This window comes from Melanostigma gelatinosum, assembly GCF_949748355.1.
Source record: "Melanostigma gelatinosum genome assembly, chromosome: 5".
NCBI classification, from domain to species: Eukaryota; Metazoa; Chordata; class Actinopteri; order Perciformes; family Zoarcidae; genus Melanostigma; species Melanostigma gelatinosum.
In genome coordinates this window covers 12,860,233-12,879,040 of record NC_136638.1, presented here as the reverse complement: position 1 = coordinate 12,879,040, position 18,808 = coordinate 12,860,233, and the positions used below count along the sequence as shown (strand labels likewise).

The 18,808-nt window shown below is 43.5% G+C and overlaps 4 protein-coding genes across 11 annotated transcripts in view; 2 read left to right on the top strand and 2 right to left on the bottom strand.

The window, feature by feature from the left end:
* ankhd1 (ankyrin repeat and KH domain containing 1) overlaps positions 1-266 on the bottom strand; it is a 26,683-nt gene extending 26,417 nt beyond the window's left edge. For all 6 annotated transcript variants that reach the window (XM_079268581.1, XM_079268582.1, XM_079268583.1 and 3 more), the window contains exon 1: positions 1-266. This exon is cut by the window's left edge and continues 153 nt beyond it. In XM_079268581.1, coding sequence (XP_079124707.1) covers positions 1-126 — 126 coding nt within the window. In that variant the 5' untranslated portion in view covers positions 127-266.
* A 2,198-nt stretch (positions 267-2,464) lies between these two features.
* hnrnph1 (heterogeneous nuclear ribonucleoprotein H1) lies at positions 2,465-7,485 on the top strand. Of its 2 annotated transcripts, none has more exons than XM_079268515.1 (11): positions 2,465-2,518; positions 3,304-3,395; positions 3,483-3,638; positions 3,723-3,866; positions 4,806-4,944; positions 5,703-5,941; positions 6,107-6,234; positions 6,351-6,486; positions 6,577-6,660; positions 6,807-6,899; positions 7,142-7,485. In XM_079268515.1, the coding sequence occupies exons 2-11, from the start codon at positions 3,314-3,316 to the stop codon at positions 7,231-7,233; spliced, it is 1,293 nt and encodes a 430-aa protein (XP_079124641.1). In that variant the 5' UTR covers positions 2,465-2,518; positions 3,304-3,313; the 3' UTR covers positions 7,234-7,485. The 2 variants fall into 2 exon arrangements, with proteins under 2 accessions (XP_079124641.1, XP_079124642.1); XM_079268516.1 differs by having other exon boundaries at positions 7,138-7,220.
* A 437-nt stretch (positions 7,486-7,922) lies between these two features.
* On the bottom strand, positions 7,923-13,496 carry rufy1 (RUN and FYVE domain containing 1). Its single transcript, XM_079268514.1, has 17 exons — positions 13,168-13,496; positions 12,714-12,893; positions 12,516-12,633; positions 12,316-12,417; positions 12,052-12,175; positions 11,871-11,932; positions 11,632-11,767; positions 11,379-11,480; positions 11,169-11,285; positions 10,799-10,966; positions 10,606-10,703; positions 10,410-10,529; positions 9,630-9,759; positions 9,103-9,197; positions 8,961-9,009; positions 8,786-8,863; positions 7,923-8,708 (listed from the first exon to the last, which is right to left on the bottom strand). The coding sequence occupies exons 1-17, from the start codon at positions 13,490-13,492 to the stop codon at positions 8,565-8,567; spliced, it is 2,148 nt and encodes a 715-aa protein (XP_079124640.1). The 5' UTR covers positions 13,493-13,496; the 3' UTR covers positions 7,923-8,564.
* Positions 13,497-15,097: 1,601 nt separating this feature from the next.
* Positions 15,098-18,594, top strand: hbegfa (heparin-binding EGF-like growth factor a). Of its 2 annotated transcripts, XM_079269052.1 has the most exons (6): positions 15,098-15,371; positions 16,128-16,367; positions 16,462-16,660; positions 16,750-16,905; positions 17,073-17,159; positions 17,292-18,594. In XM_079269052.1, the coding sequence occupies exons 1-5, from the start codon at positions 15,326-15,328 to the stop codon at positions 17,143-17,145; spliced, it is 714 nt and encodes a 237-aa protein (XP_079125178.1). In that variant the 5' UTR covers positions 15,098-15,325; the 3' UTR covers positions 17,146-17,159; positions 17,292-18,594. The 2 variants fall into 2 exon arrangements, with proteins under 2 accessions (XP_079125178.1, XP_079125179.1); XM_079269053.1 differs by lacking the exon at positions 17,073-17,159.
* The last annotated feature ends 214 nt before the right edge of the window (positions 18,595-18,808 follow it).

The following is an 18,808-nucleotide window of genomic DNA, read 5'->3' as shown; positions in this document are numbered from 1 at the left end:
TAGTCCGACTCCTCCTGGTGTCGCTCCTACCCCCATCCCTGCCACTGGGGAGCGAGGAGTCACCGAGTCAATCTCGTCCTCGAAGCCGTCCGTCAGCATTGCCGTCCCGGCTACTGCATCCTGCATACTTATGTTCACGATACTTGTGTTCACGAGCTAGTCGTTGACATAAACGTCCGTCCAGGCTCTTTGTTTTAGGATATTTACGTGATTTTACTTCAGGGAATCCAGAAACTCTCCCGAAGCGAGGGTTGAGGAGGATCTCTTTCCCCCAGCCATTAACTTTCTAACAACCTAACCCGATACGCACTGTTTCTTAGAACGACCGCCTCTGTAGGAAATCCTGATCACCCTATTGGCTGAGCAGGAAAAAAATCGGTTTTGTATTGGTCAAAGTTAAAGCCTGTCAAACATGAGACCCCAACGTCATGTTAGGTTTACCAATATCACGAGGCTGTAGAACGAACGTCAAGATATGACATGGTAGGCCAACTTAACTGGTAGCTAGCTTTACTAGTTCATGTAAACTCTTATTGGGAAATCACGTATATGTAAGGGCTAATGTGAGAGTTAATAGGCACCTTTTGTACATTTTAATTATCCATTTATTTTACTTTAAATGACAATGAATATCATGAACTGAACCTCACACATTGCATAAGATGTTTTTTATGGCTTTAATTAGTTTATGAGCATAAATAAGATTATAATTAGAAGAAACAGAGGAGGACATTTTAAGGGGCATTGATATAAGACAAAACATAAACCTGCACACAGAAAAACAAGAAAAAAAACAATGGGCACCTTGGACCATGATGACATTTGTAATCTGAAATGAATTGTTGTTTTCATGGATGTTTTACTGCAAATACAAAAACACATAATCCCTTGATATCCTTTGACCTTTTGTGTATGCTGAGATGACTTGAGCACGTAATAGAGACAAAAACACACATGGGTTTGACTTCACCCACGAAAATCAAGACTTTTATTTCCAAACCATTTAAATAGTTCTATTCAACAACGTTTCGAGAATGCCTTTCCTCTTTTTATGTTATTATTACTTATGTGTTGTATTATGTAAGAAAACAGTATCTGTTCAAATTAGGTGTTTTTCATTGATGGAACACTTTTTTAAATGGAACTCCAGTTGTTGCGTATTCAAAAAGTGTCGGATCTCATTGTAAATGTGTCTGGTTCCCTCCTAGGATGCATTTGCACAAAAATGAATATGTCATTGAATTCCATGAGACTAAAAACACAAGAGAACACAAATTCTGCTCTTTGCAATATAACATGAAGTAAACTGTTACATTGACACTGTTTGATTATCTTAATAAAGTTATTTTTAACATTGTGCATTTCAAATTCATGTACCAGTTCTGGAAGATCTATCTGGATTCTTAACTTCTGTAATAAGCAGCAATATTGTATCATAAATATACCCCATAACAACTCCTGAAGTTCAAAGTTTGCTTTTCTAAAAGTAAACATGTATTACTTAAACTGTACCTCAGAATCAAGAGTAAATGCACTGTAGAATGGGGCAATGATTCATTAATAATGGTCAAGTAGTATTTTAAAGGACACTTATTATGCTCATTTCCATGTTCATACTTGTATATTGTATTTCTGCAAAAACATGTTTACATGTTAATGCTCAAAAAACTCATACATCATATTTTATGACTTCTTGCAAAGTAACTAGTAAGAGTAGAAAGTACTACATTTCCAAATGATGTGTATTTAGAATATATACAAACAAACAAAAAAACTCAAGACAAGTACCATTACTTCAAAAATATATTTAAATGTTGTTTAAGGATGTGAGAGCTGATCGTTCAGTCACATTTCTCACCAAAACCAACACCCAAGGCTAAACAAGCTTATGCTAACTCGGGGCTACTATTGCATTTTTAGTTGACTGAGCTCCATTTGCCTTTGTTGTGAAACGTAACCTATGAAGGACACATATTCTCCCTTAGAATAATGTTAAAGGCATTCCAAGTTAGAGACCACTGTAGTCAGAATAACTTATACTTGAAGGCCTGGCCAGCAGATGCACCCGGCCAGCCAGGGCCTCGGGCGGCAACGTCATCATTTCTGGGCGTGGACGCAAGCAAGACGGAGGGCGATTGGTTATCCAGCCGGTTGCCAAGTATGTACAAAATCCCACATTTTCTGTCAACTTAAACCTTCTTATATACAGTCTATGATTTTAACCATATTTTAACAAATAACAGAATATTTAGCAAACTTGAGATCGTTGGAATTTGATACAATTCAAAACACAGCAAGATCCTAACATTGGTAATAATGATATTCAAAACGTGTGATGATGTTGAATAACGTGACTGTGTTGCATTTTGTAACAGGCGATGCTTCGTTAAATCAGGCTTTTTGTAGTTTCTGAAAGGGGGTTAGTTACAGAGGTCTGGCAACCCAGCGCAAGGTTTCAGCTGCATCACGTCGGTCTGGTCATACATACTCCGGCGTGTGGTATCTACGTTTGTATCAGGTACATTCATTTTAGGTATATATCGTTATAAATCGCTTTGCCTAAATACAACGTCAACTTCGCATGCTCTAATAGCACGACATAGCTACCGGTGTGTATTTTATATTATATTTGTATACCGTTAGTTAGCTAATGCTAGCGCGAGAGCTAGCTAACAGTTAACGCTAAATAACATGGCGCCGGGTGAAAGGGCCGCTTTTGTTCTTGTGTCTGGGTGCGGTGGTGAGCGTGCTGTGGGCCACGCGCATCCTGTCGAAAATGAATGAAATACGAATTACAGATTCATAATGTGGCTTCTGCGAACTCTTATAAATGTATAGAAACGCTTCAACACCAGAAATGTTGGCGGAAGAAAGTAACGTAGCTACACATTATGTTGCTAAAGTTAGCTGGTCACGCTAACCACTCCGCGTTCGCGCTTTTTATGAAGTGGTCGTCTTTTTTTAACGGGAAAGTGTTGGAAAAACAAAGCAATTCTGATAATTGATTGCGATTTATATTTGTAAATAATACCATTCTTTGTTGCACGGTAAAGCCCAATGATAGACTTTTTATGTACTATTATGCTTGCTAGCAGTATCAAACTGTCTGTAGATGGCGCTGCTAACTAATGCTAAAGCACGTTTAACGGTACGGAGGCCCATGCGACTCATATCAAAGACGACGCGTCTATTGATTTATTCTTTTGGTACATTTGATTAAAGTAGTGTCTGGAATGCATTATCTATAAATTAGTATGTGCTATTGTCTCATACCTGTAATAATATTGGCGTATTTGTCTTCAGGGATTGTGACATGGCTGATGAGGGATATGTAGTACGCATCAGGGGGCTCCCTTGGTCCTGCTCAGTGGATGAAGTACAGAGGTTTTTCTCGGGTAGGTAGTTGTATAATTTTGTATATCAAAGTATTTCTGCAATTAATGCATTTACAATTGATTTGATAATGCACATTACATATGCAGAGTGCAAAATCATCACCAATGGAGGCGGCATCCACTTCACCTACACAAGAGAGGGGCGTCCCAGCGGAGAGGCATTCGTCGAAATGGAGACCGAGGAAGATCTGAAGATTGCAGTGAAGAAGGACCGAGAAACTATGGGTCACAGATATGTCGAGGGTGTGTGAAACTGCTTACAGATAATTACTAAATTGTCTACACTTTGTGATGTGATGGCTAACTGTTATACGTCCTGTGATACAGTTTTTAAATCCAACAATGTCGAGATGGACTGGGTCATGAAGCACACCGGTCCAAACTGTCCAGAAACGGCAGGAGATGGGCTCGTCCGGCTCCGAGGTCTTCCTTTTGGCTGCAGCAAGGAGGAGATAGTACAGTTTTTCTCAGGTAAAAATAAACCTAGCGCAGCGGTTAGTTGTAAAACTTCCTTAATGTAAAGTTGGTTTCCTTTTTATTTCTTTTCTCCATCTTCCTTTTCTCGTTTCCTTTCTGCTATGGACACTTACCAATTCTTGATTTTACAAAGAAGTCAAGATGCAATTAGAAAATGATTATAACTAATGTATATTATTACATTATAGAATAGCAAACTTAATGTTTTTGAATTTGTGATAAGTGAGGAATTGATGCCAGAAAAGGAAGCTAGTTAGACTTTAAATGGAGGAATTATTTAAAGTTAAGCTCAGGGGCAGAACACTGTTATGCAAACTCCCTTTCACATCTTTGCTCATCATATCGATCATAAGCCCGTTTTAATCCCTTTTTTTCTCTTTCATTGGGTCCGATGGTGTAAGGCGGCATAATTACATGTTTAAGTTGTCTATGCCAACTGGGTAATTTACTAATGATGGAATGGGTCCAACTCATCACTGAGTAGACGGTCTCTTACCCCAGTATCATTGTTCTCCCCCCCCCCTTCCATTTACTCACACCCTTGTCTTTTTGAATGCATCATTCTTATACACACTGTTCAGCAAGTTTTAGATTAGTTCCTGCTGAGCCGTTAGTCATTTTAACTCATGTCACCCACCAGGATCTTTCTCTCTCTCCATCAACACACCAGTACTAGCCCGATGTCCCGCACAGTGCCCCTTTCCATATTCTTCCTCTATCCTCTCATTTCTTTTTTTTTTATCCCCAAAATACAGTAAATATAAGTCGTTTAAATAGCCAGTCACTGGTTAAAAACTGAACTGGTATTTGTGATGATGTATAGAGTTTTCCATAAGTTTTCTATCTCTCTCTCTCTCTAGAGAAAGTTCTCTCTGTGATTGGGCATGTGATTTAATATGTCCCCTGCTGGGGTTATCTGTCCTTGGGTTGAAGGGTTGGAAATCGTGCCAAATGGGATAACATTGCCGGTGGACATCCAGGGGAGGAGTACGGGGGAGGCCTTCGTGCAGTTTGCTTCACAGGATATAGCTGAAAAGGCTCTAAAGAAACACAAGGAAAGAATAGGGCACAGGTGGGGATGGTTGGTTGGTTGGCTGGATACGTTGCTTTTCTTATGGTGTGCACCCTCAACATCTGAACCAAATGCAAATCGGACACTACATTAGTCTTAGCTAATTCAAGCATATTTGTAATGTCAACCACAAACGCATACACAAATTGCAATATTAGGCTGACATACGGCACACATTCACAATGTTCAATGGGAAGATTAGTGCTTGGGCACCATTCACAAGTACGACGCGAGTCGCTAACTAGAGTACATGCTTAATTTTTGAGAACAAATGGTGTCTCAGCACTAAACATCAGTCCAGGTTGATAACTGGTAAGGAGTCTCCCTGGTGGTAAAATCAGAGGGCCACTGTACACATGGATCTGGAGCCCACTGTCACAGGTAATGCTTAGAGTGAGTTGTGCAGAAGGGCTGGAGCCCTCTCTGTCCCTCTAAACCAGGACCATCGCTGTCATGGCAAGGACACGGGATGCTTTATTGAATCAGATATGTAACTTCAGGTAACTATAAGAAAAGTGTAAATGTCAATAAGGCCCTCTTCAATCTGGACAGCTTAATTTTTGCTACTCAGTGAATGAGTTCTTTTTTTTATTTACTGTTTTTTAACAACTAGCATCAAGCACTCAAAGATATTACTACCTATGGACTACACCATGACAGCATCTGCATAGCCCAGTTGCATCAGTGTTGAGCAAATGCAGCCTTGCCTGGGCTGGTTCATTCTCCGTGTCCTCATTGTGGTATCTCTATGCTCTCAGGTACATTGAGATCTTCAAGAGTAGCCGTGCTGAGGTGCGGACCCATTACGAACCCCAGCGGAAGCCCATGGGCATGCAGAGACCCGGCCCCTATGACCGGCCCTCGGGTAGTCGCGGCTACAGCATGATGGGCCGAGGGGGATCCTACGAAAGAATGCGTCGCGGAGGCTACGGAGGCGGTGGAGGAGGAGGAGGAGGCGGTGGTGGTGGAGGAGGAGGAGGAGGAAGTGGAGGAGGAGGTGGGTGTCAAGTGGACTGAAATCTGATTTAGTAACAGTTTGCAATTGTTTCAGATAATCACTCGCCCTATGTCCCTTCATGCTAACACTGCGCAATAGAATTAATGCGATGAAAATGTAGAGTCCTCATAAGACCGTGTTTTAATCTTGATTACAATTGTTTAGGTGTATCGGATGGACGATATGGTGATGGCGGCGGTGGTGGCAGCGGCTCTTCCTTCCAGAGCACAACAGGCCACTGTGTCCACATGAGGGGCCTGCCCTACAGAGCCACAGAGACGGACATCTACAATGTAAGTCAGAGGAACAGCTGCAAAACATCTGCATAACTACTGGATTGCTGAAACTGTCCTCTCTGCATGTTGCAGCTGTTCAGCTCATATCTTACACTAATGTGTTCATGTCTTAGTTCTTCTCGCCATTGAATCCGGTGCGGGTCCATATTGAGATCGGCCCAGACGGCAGGGTAACCGGGGAGGCAGATGTAGAGTTTGCGACACACGAAGACGCCGTGGCCGCCATGTCCAAAGACAAAGCTAACATGCGTGAGTTTGAAGTTCGTGGTTTTAACCACTCCCACCCTGCGTATGAGCTTTCATAATGTTGGTTAATGGTTTCTCTCCCTGCACCTGCAGAGCACCGCTACGTGGAGCTGTTCTTGAACTCAACAGCAGGCGGAAGTAACGGAGCCTACAGCAGCCAGATGATGGGTGGCATGGGTGAGTTTCAGTTGTGGAGGTTGTGAGACGAGCGGCATCAGTTTGTTTGAGGGGGTGAAATGCATGCACTAAACCGTACAGCATCTATGTAATAGTTAGGATTCTGTAAGTCCTCCTGAACCGGATGTGGTCCGTCCTCTCTGCAGGGAACCAGTCGTCTTACAGCAGTGGCCAGCTGAGCTCAGGGTACTCTGGTGGATACAGCAGCCAGGGCAATATGGGCGGCTACAGTGATTACAGTGAGTGTCAGCTGTGTTATAATAGGTTTCTTCTACATCCACACTAAAGTTAAACCTTTCCTGCTCTAATACCACTTATTTAATGCACTCTTAAGTATTACTATGCACCACAGTGAACCCTGAGAACAAAACGTTGGCCATAGATTTGTTTTTGCATGAAATGACAGACATGCATCGTGTTTCTGTGTACGACTCCTTGAGGAACTCCTCGGTCCTATCGTTTGTATTCTCTCTCTTGTTAGGTAACCAGGGCGGAATGGGAAGCAGTTACTACGGCGGCGGAGGAGGAAGCAGAGGCTCTATGAACGGACTGAGCGGGGGATGGGGAATGTAGTATATGTATTTTGTTTTCCTTAATTTGATGTTTTTTTTAAACTCAGCATTTTGCTGGAAGGACTGGAAACGCAAGTCTCACCGAGTAAACATAGGGTAGGGTCAGGTGATGAAAACATTGAGGGGGTAGGGTTTGTATTTTTTTTAAGTGGATGATCTTCAGAGAGAAGTGAGATCATCCGGTGTCACTAAGTGTCAGAAGCGCTGTTTGTCTTCCCCTTTGCTCACAGATTTAAATGTTCATTACAAGGAAGTGTGCCGTTTGTGTGTTATTGTTCTCCATAAAGCTGTCTGTCCCCCCCCCCCCCCCCCCCAAGGTGAACTCATCCTGTGCTGGTGGCGTTAACACTAGTTTCAATGTCTGAGTGCATGAACAAAACAAGAAATCAGTGTGTCTGGTATCTTCTGATGTTTAGACCGTGTTCCACCTCTACATAGTGTTAAGACTTTTTTAAGTTCCAGTTAAAATGTTAATCAGAATTGAGATTTGAGACTTCACATGGTCAGAGCATGTTTTCTTAAGGTGTGATTATTTTCTGGATGAGGACTATGTTGAGGGCGACTGAATTTCAAATCTGCTAACATGAAGGTTTCTACTGCTTCAAATGTTATTTGTATTTCCTGTGCACAAAGTGAATAAACTAGTCTGGAATATCTAATTGAAACAAGCATTGCAAAAAAAGAGGCTTTATTAATTTATCAAATACCGAGATACAAAACGTTTGGTCACCATCCCCAAATTAATTCAGAAAAAGGCTTTGTAGCGGTTGACACACAACCCTGTGGTAAGAATACATTCTAAAATAGATTTAACATTCTAGTCATTTCTACAATGATTTTGCATGAATGCAGCAGTGGGGCCATAGCTGTAAAGATTTAGTAGATGCGTGATAAGTATGAATAATAAAGTGAAGTACATCGTAGAGGATCACAATGATCCTCAGTAACCAACAGTGTCTTTGCTGGGACCTAATCTAAAATCACGGTTTGAATTAGAAAAACTACACTTTAAGGGTCAGTTTATAAAGTACCAAATTATTATTCCAGTCCAAAGAAACATGAATCACATAAATATCCTAAATAATTTCATCCTTTAAGTGAACTCAAGCCTCCTTCACACAGTATCCACAAACTATTAGCTCATCCCATCAGTGTTAAGGTGGCGCCCCTTATTTAATACGGTTGAACTAATGCTCCGTAATTTCAGGCACGGTGGAAATGGAACACCAAATCACATTTCCATGACATTCTTCTGACACAAGTACTTAATAAAAACCATAGTGGGTGAGTATGTGCAGTGTTAGAACGCTCTTGTAGAAAGTGGGTGTTCTGTCAGGAAGCTTTGGCGGAGCTTCTCTGCAGCAGGAGGGCGTGGCACACATCGCACACCCGCACAGGCCGGGGGTAGGACGGTAAGGCCAGCTCGTTGCTGGAGCAGGTGTTGCAGTAGATGTCGCCACAGTTTCTACAGTGGTGCTGCAACACACAAACACCTCATTGACGTTTGCTGTGAAGATGAATATTATAGAAATACAACTAATATGACAAGATACCTTTCTGCGTGCGATGGAGAACTCCTTCTCGCAGTGCTTGCATTGAGTGGCCTCATCGTCCTTCAGCCACGCGTGGCCCTGATGGAGGCAACGGACATACAAGATGGGACATGTCAGGATCTTTCATCAATTTTACTGCATCAATTGTACAAATACACCATTCTTCACATTGTACCTTCAGAGCTTTGTTGACCTCCTTGAAGTCCTCCATCGTGAGTTTAGACCTTTGACAGATGAAAGCAATACACAAACCTCATGAAATGGTACATGCTTGAATGAAGACGGGAAAAAAAGGTGTTAAAAGGAGAAGTACTGACTGGCAGAGGTGCTGCCCCATCTCCTGCAGAGCCTGCTCCTGCTGCCCACATGTCTGCTGCAGCTGCCGCTTCTCGTGCTTCAAATCCTGCAGCTCCTGCACCGCCGGTTCACAACAAACAAGAACCAGAACGTCACTTTAGAAAGACCTAAATAAGATGAATATTGTTTTGCTGAGTGGAACCAGTTGAACTACTGCAATTACGTAGCAAATATAGATTCAGTACGTATGGCATATTCAAACAAACTACTCTTGAACTGCAGCATCTAATGCAAATAACACATGAATTAAAGATGTGAGAAAGAATCCCTTTAGTCAAGTGGTTGTTTTGTGCCTGTGTGGAAATTATACAAACTATTCTCAGTTCTTGGGAAATCAAATTACCGCACAAATGTATGAAGACTTCTGCATAGGGGGTTTCGACACTGTATAATCCACTCGCACAGTTTTTCATTATTTGACAAGAAGACTCCACTTCCAGAGCTGAATGACCCTAAACCCTGGTGGGTGAGTGAGTGAGACACTGACCGCGTGAAGGCCCTGCAGCTGTTGCAGCTGTGTGCGGAGCTCGGTGCTGTTGTCCTGCTCCTGCTGGAGAGCTTTCTGCAGGCTTTGTCTCTGTTCCCTCTCAGTGCGCAGCTCATTCTCCAAACCCAGCCTGAGAACAGGGTGAGAGACAATTCAACAACAACCATCATAGCAAAATGTCAACTTACTTCTTCAAAAAAGAATAAAACTGATCACTATTAATTTAGGAAAGATACAGTTAATTTGCATTTTGTGTAAAATGAAAATAGAGCACCTGAGGAGATCTGTGTCTGCTGCATCTGTCCCCTTCGAAGTGATGACAGAGTGCTACAGTGTGAGACTTTAAACTACCGTAGTAACATTGTACCTATCGATTGTATTTCATCTAGTAAAGCTGCTATTTGGTGCTTTTGACTGACACTATATTGGTATTTAAAAGTATTATTTAAAAAGCACAAATTTAAAACAGAAAACAATGATATAAAGTCACATTAGTAACAAATTCAAAGTCATGAAAAACTGGAAAGATAGAATAAAGCACCTGGGGTATGCAGTGTGTGTATATATACATTAAGGGAAGTGTGAGCTCAGTTCATTACTTAACTGCCCCTCAGTCTGGCATTAACTCATGTTAGCCAAACTAGTGCAGTGTTTTAAATCTCATCTTGAGCAGAACTTGTATAGACTGGTGTTTCTGTCTTTTAATTTAGCCTTTCATTCCATGTGCAGTACATATTGAAAGTCATGTCTGTGCTTCTGTGTCACGCTTTCTGTCTTAACCTTTGTGTGTCCAGGTCGGTCAGTTGTCTCTGCAAAGCGTCCACTTTTCCTTCCAGCTCCACCCGCATGTCTTTGTCCGACTGGTCACTTTGTTTGCGCTCTTGCTCAGAGTTCTGTAGTCTGTGAGACACAGGGAGAGGAATATTACTTTAAAAAGGAATATCATTTTGAAAACAGACACATGCACAACACACACCTCTGCTCCAGTTCCACCATGGCTCTCTCCATTTCGTCCATCTTCTGCTCCAGCTGCACCGCCTCCGTCTGCTTTTTTTCTGCCACTCGTTGCGAGTCCTTAAAAAGAGCCACATGGGTTTGTGTTAATGCACGTTCTGTCTGAGTGGCCGTGCGAGAGAAAAGAAAGAAAGGGTGCATTCATGCGTGTCCACCTGAGCTTTGTGGAACATTTGCAGGTTAAGGGTCTTGACTTGGTCGAGCTGGAGCCGCAGGGCTGCCAGCGTGTCCTGTTTCTCGTGCGTGTCCTTCTCCAGCAGCCTCATGGCCACCTCCATCTCCTGCTTCAGGCCCACCTGGAGCTCCAACTCACGCTCCAGCTCCTGCATTGCAAACACACAAAAGGCATGAGTCTAATCAGTGCAATAAAAACAGCAGTGTGGCTTAAGTTCCTGCTAACAGGAGGCCATATGACTCACCACCACCCACGCTGCTGGCTTCTGTCTAACTAGGCATGTCGACGAATTGTTATTTGCCACAAGCATGGCGTATTCTAGTGCTTTGTATAGCCGGTTGATACCTGACCTGGCGAATGCGCTTTTCCTCCTTATACTGCTTCCAAACCACGTTGTACATCTCATCCAGGCCCTGTCGAGTCTGTTTGTACGTCTCCAGCTCCACCTGGCTGTCCTGATGCGCTGACTGGACAAACAACAACACATTATACAGTTTGAGTGTTTTCTTCTAGATTAGGAGTGATTTAGTTGCCGTTACTTGTTGTGGTTGCGTTCCGACCTCTTCCTTTTTCTGGCTGGACTGCAAGATCGTCTCATTCTCCTTTCTGAGCTGTTCCTGTTCTTCCCGCAGAGAGTTGATTCTGTCCGTCGCTGCTGTCAGCTGAGCAAAAACAAAACAGTCAGGTGACGCACGGCTCATGCACAAAGATGCTGTGTTGACATTGGAGGGGAGTGGCTTCTTTTAAGACGATTGACGCCATCTTAAAATGTGTCACACACAACAGATCACACACACAAAGAGAGAGTCTGACCTCCTCTACAAGTTTGCTGTTGGCCTTCTCTATAGAGTCCATCTTGGCCTGAAGGTCAGTGACGGTGCCACTCAGGTGACGATTTAACTCCTCAATGTAGTGCTTCTGATCTAATATGGCTGTCATCTTGGCATCACTGAAAGAGAAAGAATAAAGCAATTTAGGGGTTGAGCGTGCATTGGGTCGGTTCAAAACATGATAAACAGCAGCGAAGGTGAATCTGAAAAGCAGGCACTCACTCTTTTGGTGTCTCCCTGTGGGCAGTGTCTTTCAGATACAGGGAGAAGTCAATGACTCCCACCTGAACGGGGGGGAAGAGAAAGTGATCACTGTGTGCACTCGATGATTTGTCTCTCAAAAGAGACAAATGAGACGTGACAGCTGGGATGTGAAGGCCAGCAAAAACCTGTCAGCACTCACCTGAGAATCCAGATCCTCCCCTTTTATACACAGGTTAGCGTCAATTACGTTAAGTCCCACCAGGAGCCCGCCTATCACCGCTCCCTCGTCCTCCACCATCAACGCTCCAGAGTCATAAAACTCACTAGGAGGAGCCAGACACAGAGGGGATTGGAGAAATAGTCAATTTAAATTGTGGGGGAATTAGCTGTTAACAGAGGAATGAATTGTTCTCAAATAAATAAGCAGCTATGTTAAGACACTTAACTCATCATGGTTACTAACCTCAGGAGATCTTTGCGGTCCAGCAGAGCTTTCATATAGTCCGCTACTGTCTTCTGCATGAGCGCTAAATGCAGCCACGCCCTTCCTCTGCCCAAGCCGGTCCTGAAAAGACAATTAAAAAGGAAAATGAATCCACTAATAACCAACTTGAGTATATCTTACGTTGTTGGTGCACTGGAAAATGGTTTGCAACAGCATACTTAATGCCGGGCAGGTCTCTGGCACTTGTGGCAATGTTGACAGACTCCGGACACAACTTCTCAACCAGCTCCAGAGGTCCCCAGATGGACTTGTTCTGACCAATGAAGGACTTCTTAGCTGACAAAAAGACAAAATGTAAAAGTAATTTCTGCTTGTTTTACTGGTGACTTTGAGGTCAGCCTCGTTGATGGCCTCACCTTTCAGCCCATGTTTGAGGCAGTGCTCCAGGACGATGAAGAACTGCTGCAGAGGAGGGTACTCCGAGTCCAGCGTCCTGCCCAGACTCAGGGAGGACTGAATTAATACTTTGATGCTCAGCTTCATCATGCTGAGGAGGTTGGACCTTTCTATTGCCATGGGGTCTTTGGGGGGCAGAACTGTAAAAGGGATACAAGGAAAAGGAAAAGCATTGAATGGGAACTGTGATACACATGCAGGCATGGAGGAAGATGTCGTGCACGCTTGTGTCCATGAGTTCACGGTCCCCAAACCTTAAGATCACGACTTAGCTCTTGAAGTCATGTGTGCTGACAGCTGACAGTTTCCAATAGGAAGTAGTGAGATGTACTTTCTGGCTGTTATGTTGTGTAACTTAACGAAGTAAAATCGGGAGCATTAGCGTGTCAAAGGTGAATCATAGTCACGGCTTACCTGGAAGTGTTTTTGAAGTGTTGTTGAGATCATTATTGGACTCCGTCGGAGCCCTCGCGGCGGATCCCTGGGAGAGATTTCTCTGGGCGGCAGCGTAGCTCACCCCGCTGCTAATCGTTTCCGTGGCCTTGCGAGCCAGAGACAGGATCGGAGCCGACCAGCTGCTCTCTTCCGGAACCGGAGCCGGCTTCTCGGTGCGGTCCTGCCCGTCGCTGTCGCCGGACTCGCCGTTGGGCTCGGCCTCCGAAACTTGGGGCTCATCTAGCTGCTGTTTTGCTTCGCTGTCCTCAACAGCTGTGTTTACCTCCCCTGCCTCGTCGGCCATGGCTGACCCCCCCCTCCCTCTCTCAGAGTGTTCACGTGACCCGAGCAGGGCAATCACGCGCGCTGTGAGAACTTTATTCTTCTTCGTTTGAGTAATTGGCAGTTAGGAAGCCAGTTGATGTGTGCACCAGCGCCACCTACTGGACTGGGGTGCGTGCGCAGCAGACAGACTGTCCTCAGGAAACAATGCTGAGGACCTTGATTCACTCTAAAACCATAATTCACTCTAAAACCATCAGAATAGGCGTTTCCTATAGAAGACACACTGACATGTGACAGTAAGACAAGTAATGTCTGTTCATGTTTGGTGCACTTGGCTGACCCCCTAACCCTATATAACTTTCCAAATATCACACTACAGCTATAGCAACAAGTCCTCATGCAAATGTTATGAAAACAACCTTTGCTGAAGACCACGTATAATTATTCTTGATCTCAGAAGTTCCAGACACGATAATGAGCGTAATGAGCAAACCGACTTCTCGCCACTCCTTTTACAACTCCAAACAAGTCCCATTGGGGTCCTTTTGTAGTCCTTTCCAAGTGTGATGTAGTTCCTCGTTTAACCACGTGGCGGCGCAGACAAGCTTTGCGTCATTCGCCTGTTCAACCTGTTACAAGATGCTTTTATTATTCATAGGCCTAAAGAAACTCCCCAGTCCAGTTCATACCGTGCAACTGTTAAGACTTTAAAAGTGAGTGGATGAGTACGAATGGATGATTTGTATTATTATGTAACTTATTAGTATTGTTATTGTATTGTTATAAATAGTAAACATTTCAGTAAATATGGGCATATTTTACAATTTATCCTTTTTTGATGTGACTTTCTATCCATCCATCCATCCATCCATCCATCCATCCATCTATCCATCAATCCATCCATCCATCCATCTATCCACCATCTATCCATCTATCCACCATCTATCCATCTCTATCTATTCATCCATCTATCCACCATCTATCCATCTACCCACCATCTATCCATCTCTATCTATTCATCCATCTATCTAAAAAGGCAGCAGAGTGATGAGACAGATATATATGTTATTGCCAAACACGAAATATTAACATAACTCTTAAAAACATCTGAAATCCTTAAAGATCAGATAAATCAACAAACACTGCGGCTTATAGAAATGAGAGTCAGTGTTCTGAAAGAACAGGGCACTTCAGGTGAAAGCTTAACGCAGAAGATGGGGCTAACATATTGACATATCATAATTCATTTCTATCAACTTCAACTTCAACGTATACAGGATGTACATTTAATAGGCTAAATCCCGTCTACTTAAATATTAATACATTATAATAATGCCTACCACAGTGACTATCAGAGTATTTTTTTTAATTTAAAGTGGCCCTACATACCGCAGTACTCCACATCAACGTGATTAGCCTAAAAATCCATAAATGGATGCAGTAATGTACAAATATCGTTATAAACACGAGTGGCCACTTAGTCCAGTGTGTGTCTACTACACGTTGTTCACTCACAGCGGTGTGTGGCGCACTGAGCAGCAGCCTCTGTAGGCGTGGTGTAGCGAGGACACACATAAATACCGCGGTGCCTCAGTCCGAGCGCTCCTTCACTCCGCTCCTCTGACGCTGAAACATCCAGGACGCTCAAGAGGACTCAAACAGGCGGAATTAATTCACACAAACGCACCGAGAGAGAGAGAGAAATAGAGAGAGAGAGAGAGCGAGAGAGAGAGAGAGAGAGAGAGAGAGAGAGGGAGAAAAAAAAGCGAGAAGGAAGGAATATTTAGAAAACGGAACAAGTGGAAGGAATAAAACTTGTAGATCATCGAATTTGTTTTCCCCAAATTTGGACATGATGAGGATTTTCGGTGTTGTGCTCCTACTGGTTCACGCCTTGGGTGAGTTTCACGTGCGCTCCTTCTGTGTTGAGTGGCATTGTAATGTGTGACAGTGGCTGTCTGTGTCTGCCTCTCTTCTGGGCTATCGGTGTAAGCAGGGCTGTAACATGTCTTGTAAACTTCATAACCTTTAAGGCTTTTCAAGATGCCAGGCTATTCGGGAGCTAACGGGGTCATCTCTCTATTTTAGAGCATGCTTTATGTAACTTGATACATTTATTTTTAACTCATATTCTTGCCTGACATTAGCTAACTGTCTGTCCATGCATTTCATGTGTGTGTATATGAGACACAGGGACTATATGCCAACTTCTATTTGCCCCCTCCCTCCCACTACTTTCCCCTTCCAAAGCCCACACATTGAAACTGTCCCTATGCCGGAAGGACCTATATTTCTAGTTCAAGCCCCACTTTGGGCCAGTTGCCACACTGCCAAAGTGCTCCTGAGCAAAGGGGGGTGAATACCTGCCAACCCCTTGAGGACCATGCTCTGTGTCTCAGCCTGTGCGTTTCCTAACAGGGATCAGCATGATTGCACTGAAAGCCAAAAATCCTGCCTGGAGCTTCCTTGTGCTCAACATGTTTCGACTTGTCCTCAGAGGTCCTCCCACCTTGGCACACTAACCTGTTTGTACTGATCGTCCCCCAGAGGAAGAGTTTCTGAGATGTTTTGGGGGAGGTATACTCTGTCAGACTGTATGGAACCAAACTTACATGCAATTTTAACATTTTAAACACTCTCATTCTTTCCTCCAGTGGTGTCCAGACTGGCCAGCGGCGCTGCGGTTGACAGGTATGAAAGCGACAGGCAGCGGCACACGGCTGTGATCAACTTGGACACGACCAAAAACAGGAGGGTGGAGGAGGAGAGCAGAAGCGCGAGTGCGACAACAGCGGCGTATGGTCAGGAGGGCGAGGAGGAGGAGTACGAGGATTATTATTACGAAGACGAGTATGAAGATGGCCTGTCTGGAGACTATGTGGAGTTACCACGAAGTAAGGGAGTTTGCCATTTCTCAAATTTCTCACCACTTGCCTCGTCAACAAATGTAATGAAATGTAATTTTGTTTTGTTCTGTTATCGGTTTAGTTGCCATGGTAAGCAAATCCAAAGATCCGTCTCCCATCCTGGTGACAGAAAGCAATGCAGGACAGAGAAGGAGAGGAAATGGAAGAAAGAGGGTGAAGGGAAAGGGCAAGAAGAGGAATCCTTGCCTGAAGAAGTACAAAGATTTCTGCATTCACGGCACCTGCCAGTACCTGAGGGACATCCACGCCCCGTCCTGTGTGTAAGTATCTCTGTCTCTATCTGCACACCATCTCCACCACTCGGGATCCGCTGAATTATTCACCGATTCGCTCTCCGTCCTGTCTGCAGGTGCCACACAAGCTACTCTGGGGAAAGGTGTCAGTTCTTCACGTTGCCCTTGGAGAAGCCCCAGGAGGGCTACAACCGGACCACAGCTCTGGCCGTGGTGGCGGTGGTGCTGTCGTCCGTCTGCCTCACCATCATAGGCCTTTTGTTGTTGCTCAGGTAAGGGAAACACACACAGATCCACTCACTCATAAACACATACTAACAACCGTACACACACACGTGCGCGGACAGACAAAGGACTTTTCTGGTAACTTAGCAGATACTTGCAATAGATAGACACAGAAAATAGTCTGAACAAGCATCTTTTCTTTTGTTGATCGCAGGTTTCACAAGCGGGGAGCGTATGATGTAGAGAATGAAGAGAAGGTCAAACTAGGGTTAGCATCCAACCACTGAGGAGACAAAGAGAGGTGAGTAGTGAGGAGCAGGGCTACGAACACATACACTGACAAACACCGTCATTTTTCTTTCTTCTTCTCTGTCGCCTCAATGAAATAAGGTTTTACTCATTGGCATCTCCCTTTTTTTTTTTCTCATGTCAGGCAAAGATGTGGAAATTCTACCTCAAAATAGAAAAGAGAAGTGAGCTGCGAAGGGAAGGTCCTGGAGGGAAAATGATCGTACACGAAGAAGGGAACCGGGGTTGTCGTCTGCCTTGACCCTCTGCGAGACGTTCAGATGAAAAATGGGCAGGTGAACATATTCCTGAAGGCCTCAGAAGAAGTCGGCCCACCTAAAACTGGAATACTAACGGCCCAGAGGATGGACTGAAGATGTGACGAGCCGTAGGTGATGAGCACGAAGGAACGAGGAGAAGAAGAAGGAACATGTCTAGACTCTGTGCTGCTTCTTGACTGTGTGAAAAGAGGTCGTTTTGGACTGAACTGAGCAAGATTTTCAACTAAAGCATTTTGTATTTTCCTGCACAAGTCCATCTTTTTTTTTTTTGTTGTGTACAGTGTGTATATTTATAATTTTAATTTATTTATTTAAGCTAACTGTATTTATAGAGATTTTAACCTCCATCAACTGTTTTAAAAATAATGATGTTACAGTTGTTTTTATATTTGTTATTGGACGATATTTATTTATGAAACAGAAAAGCAAACAATGCTGAAGCTCATGGAGATTCAGTATTTCATGAAAAGGGATTTGATGCATAATTATCTGATTTCTGGCTTTAAATTCCGCGCTCAGTAGATGATCAATAGCACTGTGATTATTGGATTGATTGTTGAATAGACATGGTCGTTATTTATTCATTATTATTATTCAGGCTAGTTTCATTGAGAGCAACGCCCTGCTTGCACTCACACGATTACAAACATTCACACCTGGAAGCTGCCTAGTTGGCTCTGTCAGCCACTCGGCAGCACTGGGCCTTGCTCAAAGGCACACCTGCGGTGGTAATGGGGTAGGAGCTGCTCTTGCTCGCAAATTTATCCTGCAGCTTTGGGGATCTTTAATGCCGCATAAGGCTGAGTCTTCTGCCCCAGTGTTATCAGATCAGATCAATGCCTGTCATTACGATGCATTGCACTGGCTGTGTATTGATTAAAAGCAACAAAACAACTGCCCTCAGCGACTGTATTGTTACGAAGCGTTTAAAAAAAACGAGTCGAATATCAAATGCACTGCAGCAAGAATTTGGTATAAATATGTTGTCCTGTTGTCTTACCGCCGTTGGGGGAGTAAATCCTTCAGATCCATGTTAAGCTGTCAAGCAAAAGAGAAAATAAAATGTGAATTACAGTGTTCCACCCTTTCAAATCCTGTCCTGCAGTTTTGAAGTGATTTTTATTTATGTGATTTCTTTTTTTTTTCAGAGCGAAATAAAAAAAAAGACTCAAAAAGACTTTTCGACTCATGTCATTTTTACTTCATTACATCAAACCTCTGTGTCTTCGGTTGACTTCGTGAGTCGGGCCGCACATTAATGTGATATTTTAGAGTGGCCGGTTTCGGATAATGATCACACAAGTGTGTTCTTTTGGCCCATTCAGGAGCTGTAATTAAAGTAAACACAATGTTTGTATTTCCCCTGTCTCTGACGTGTGAG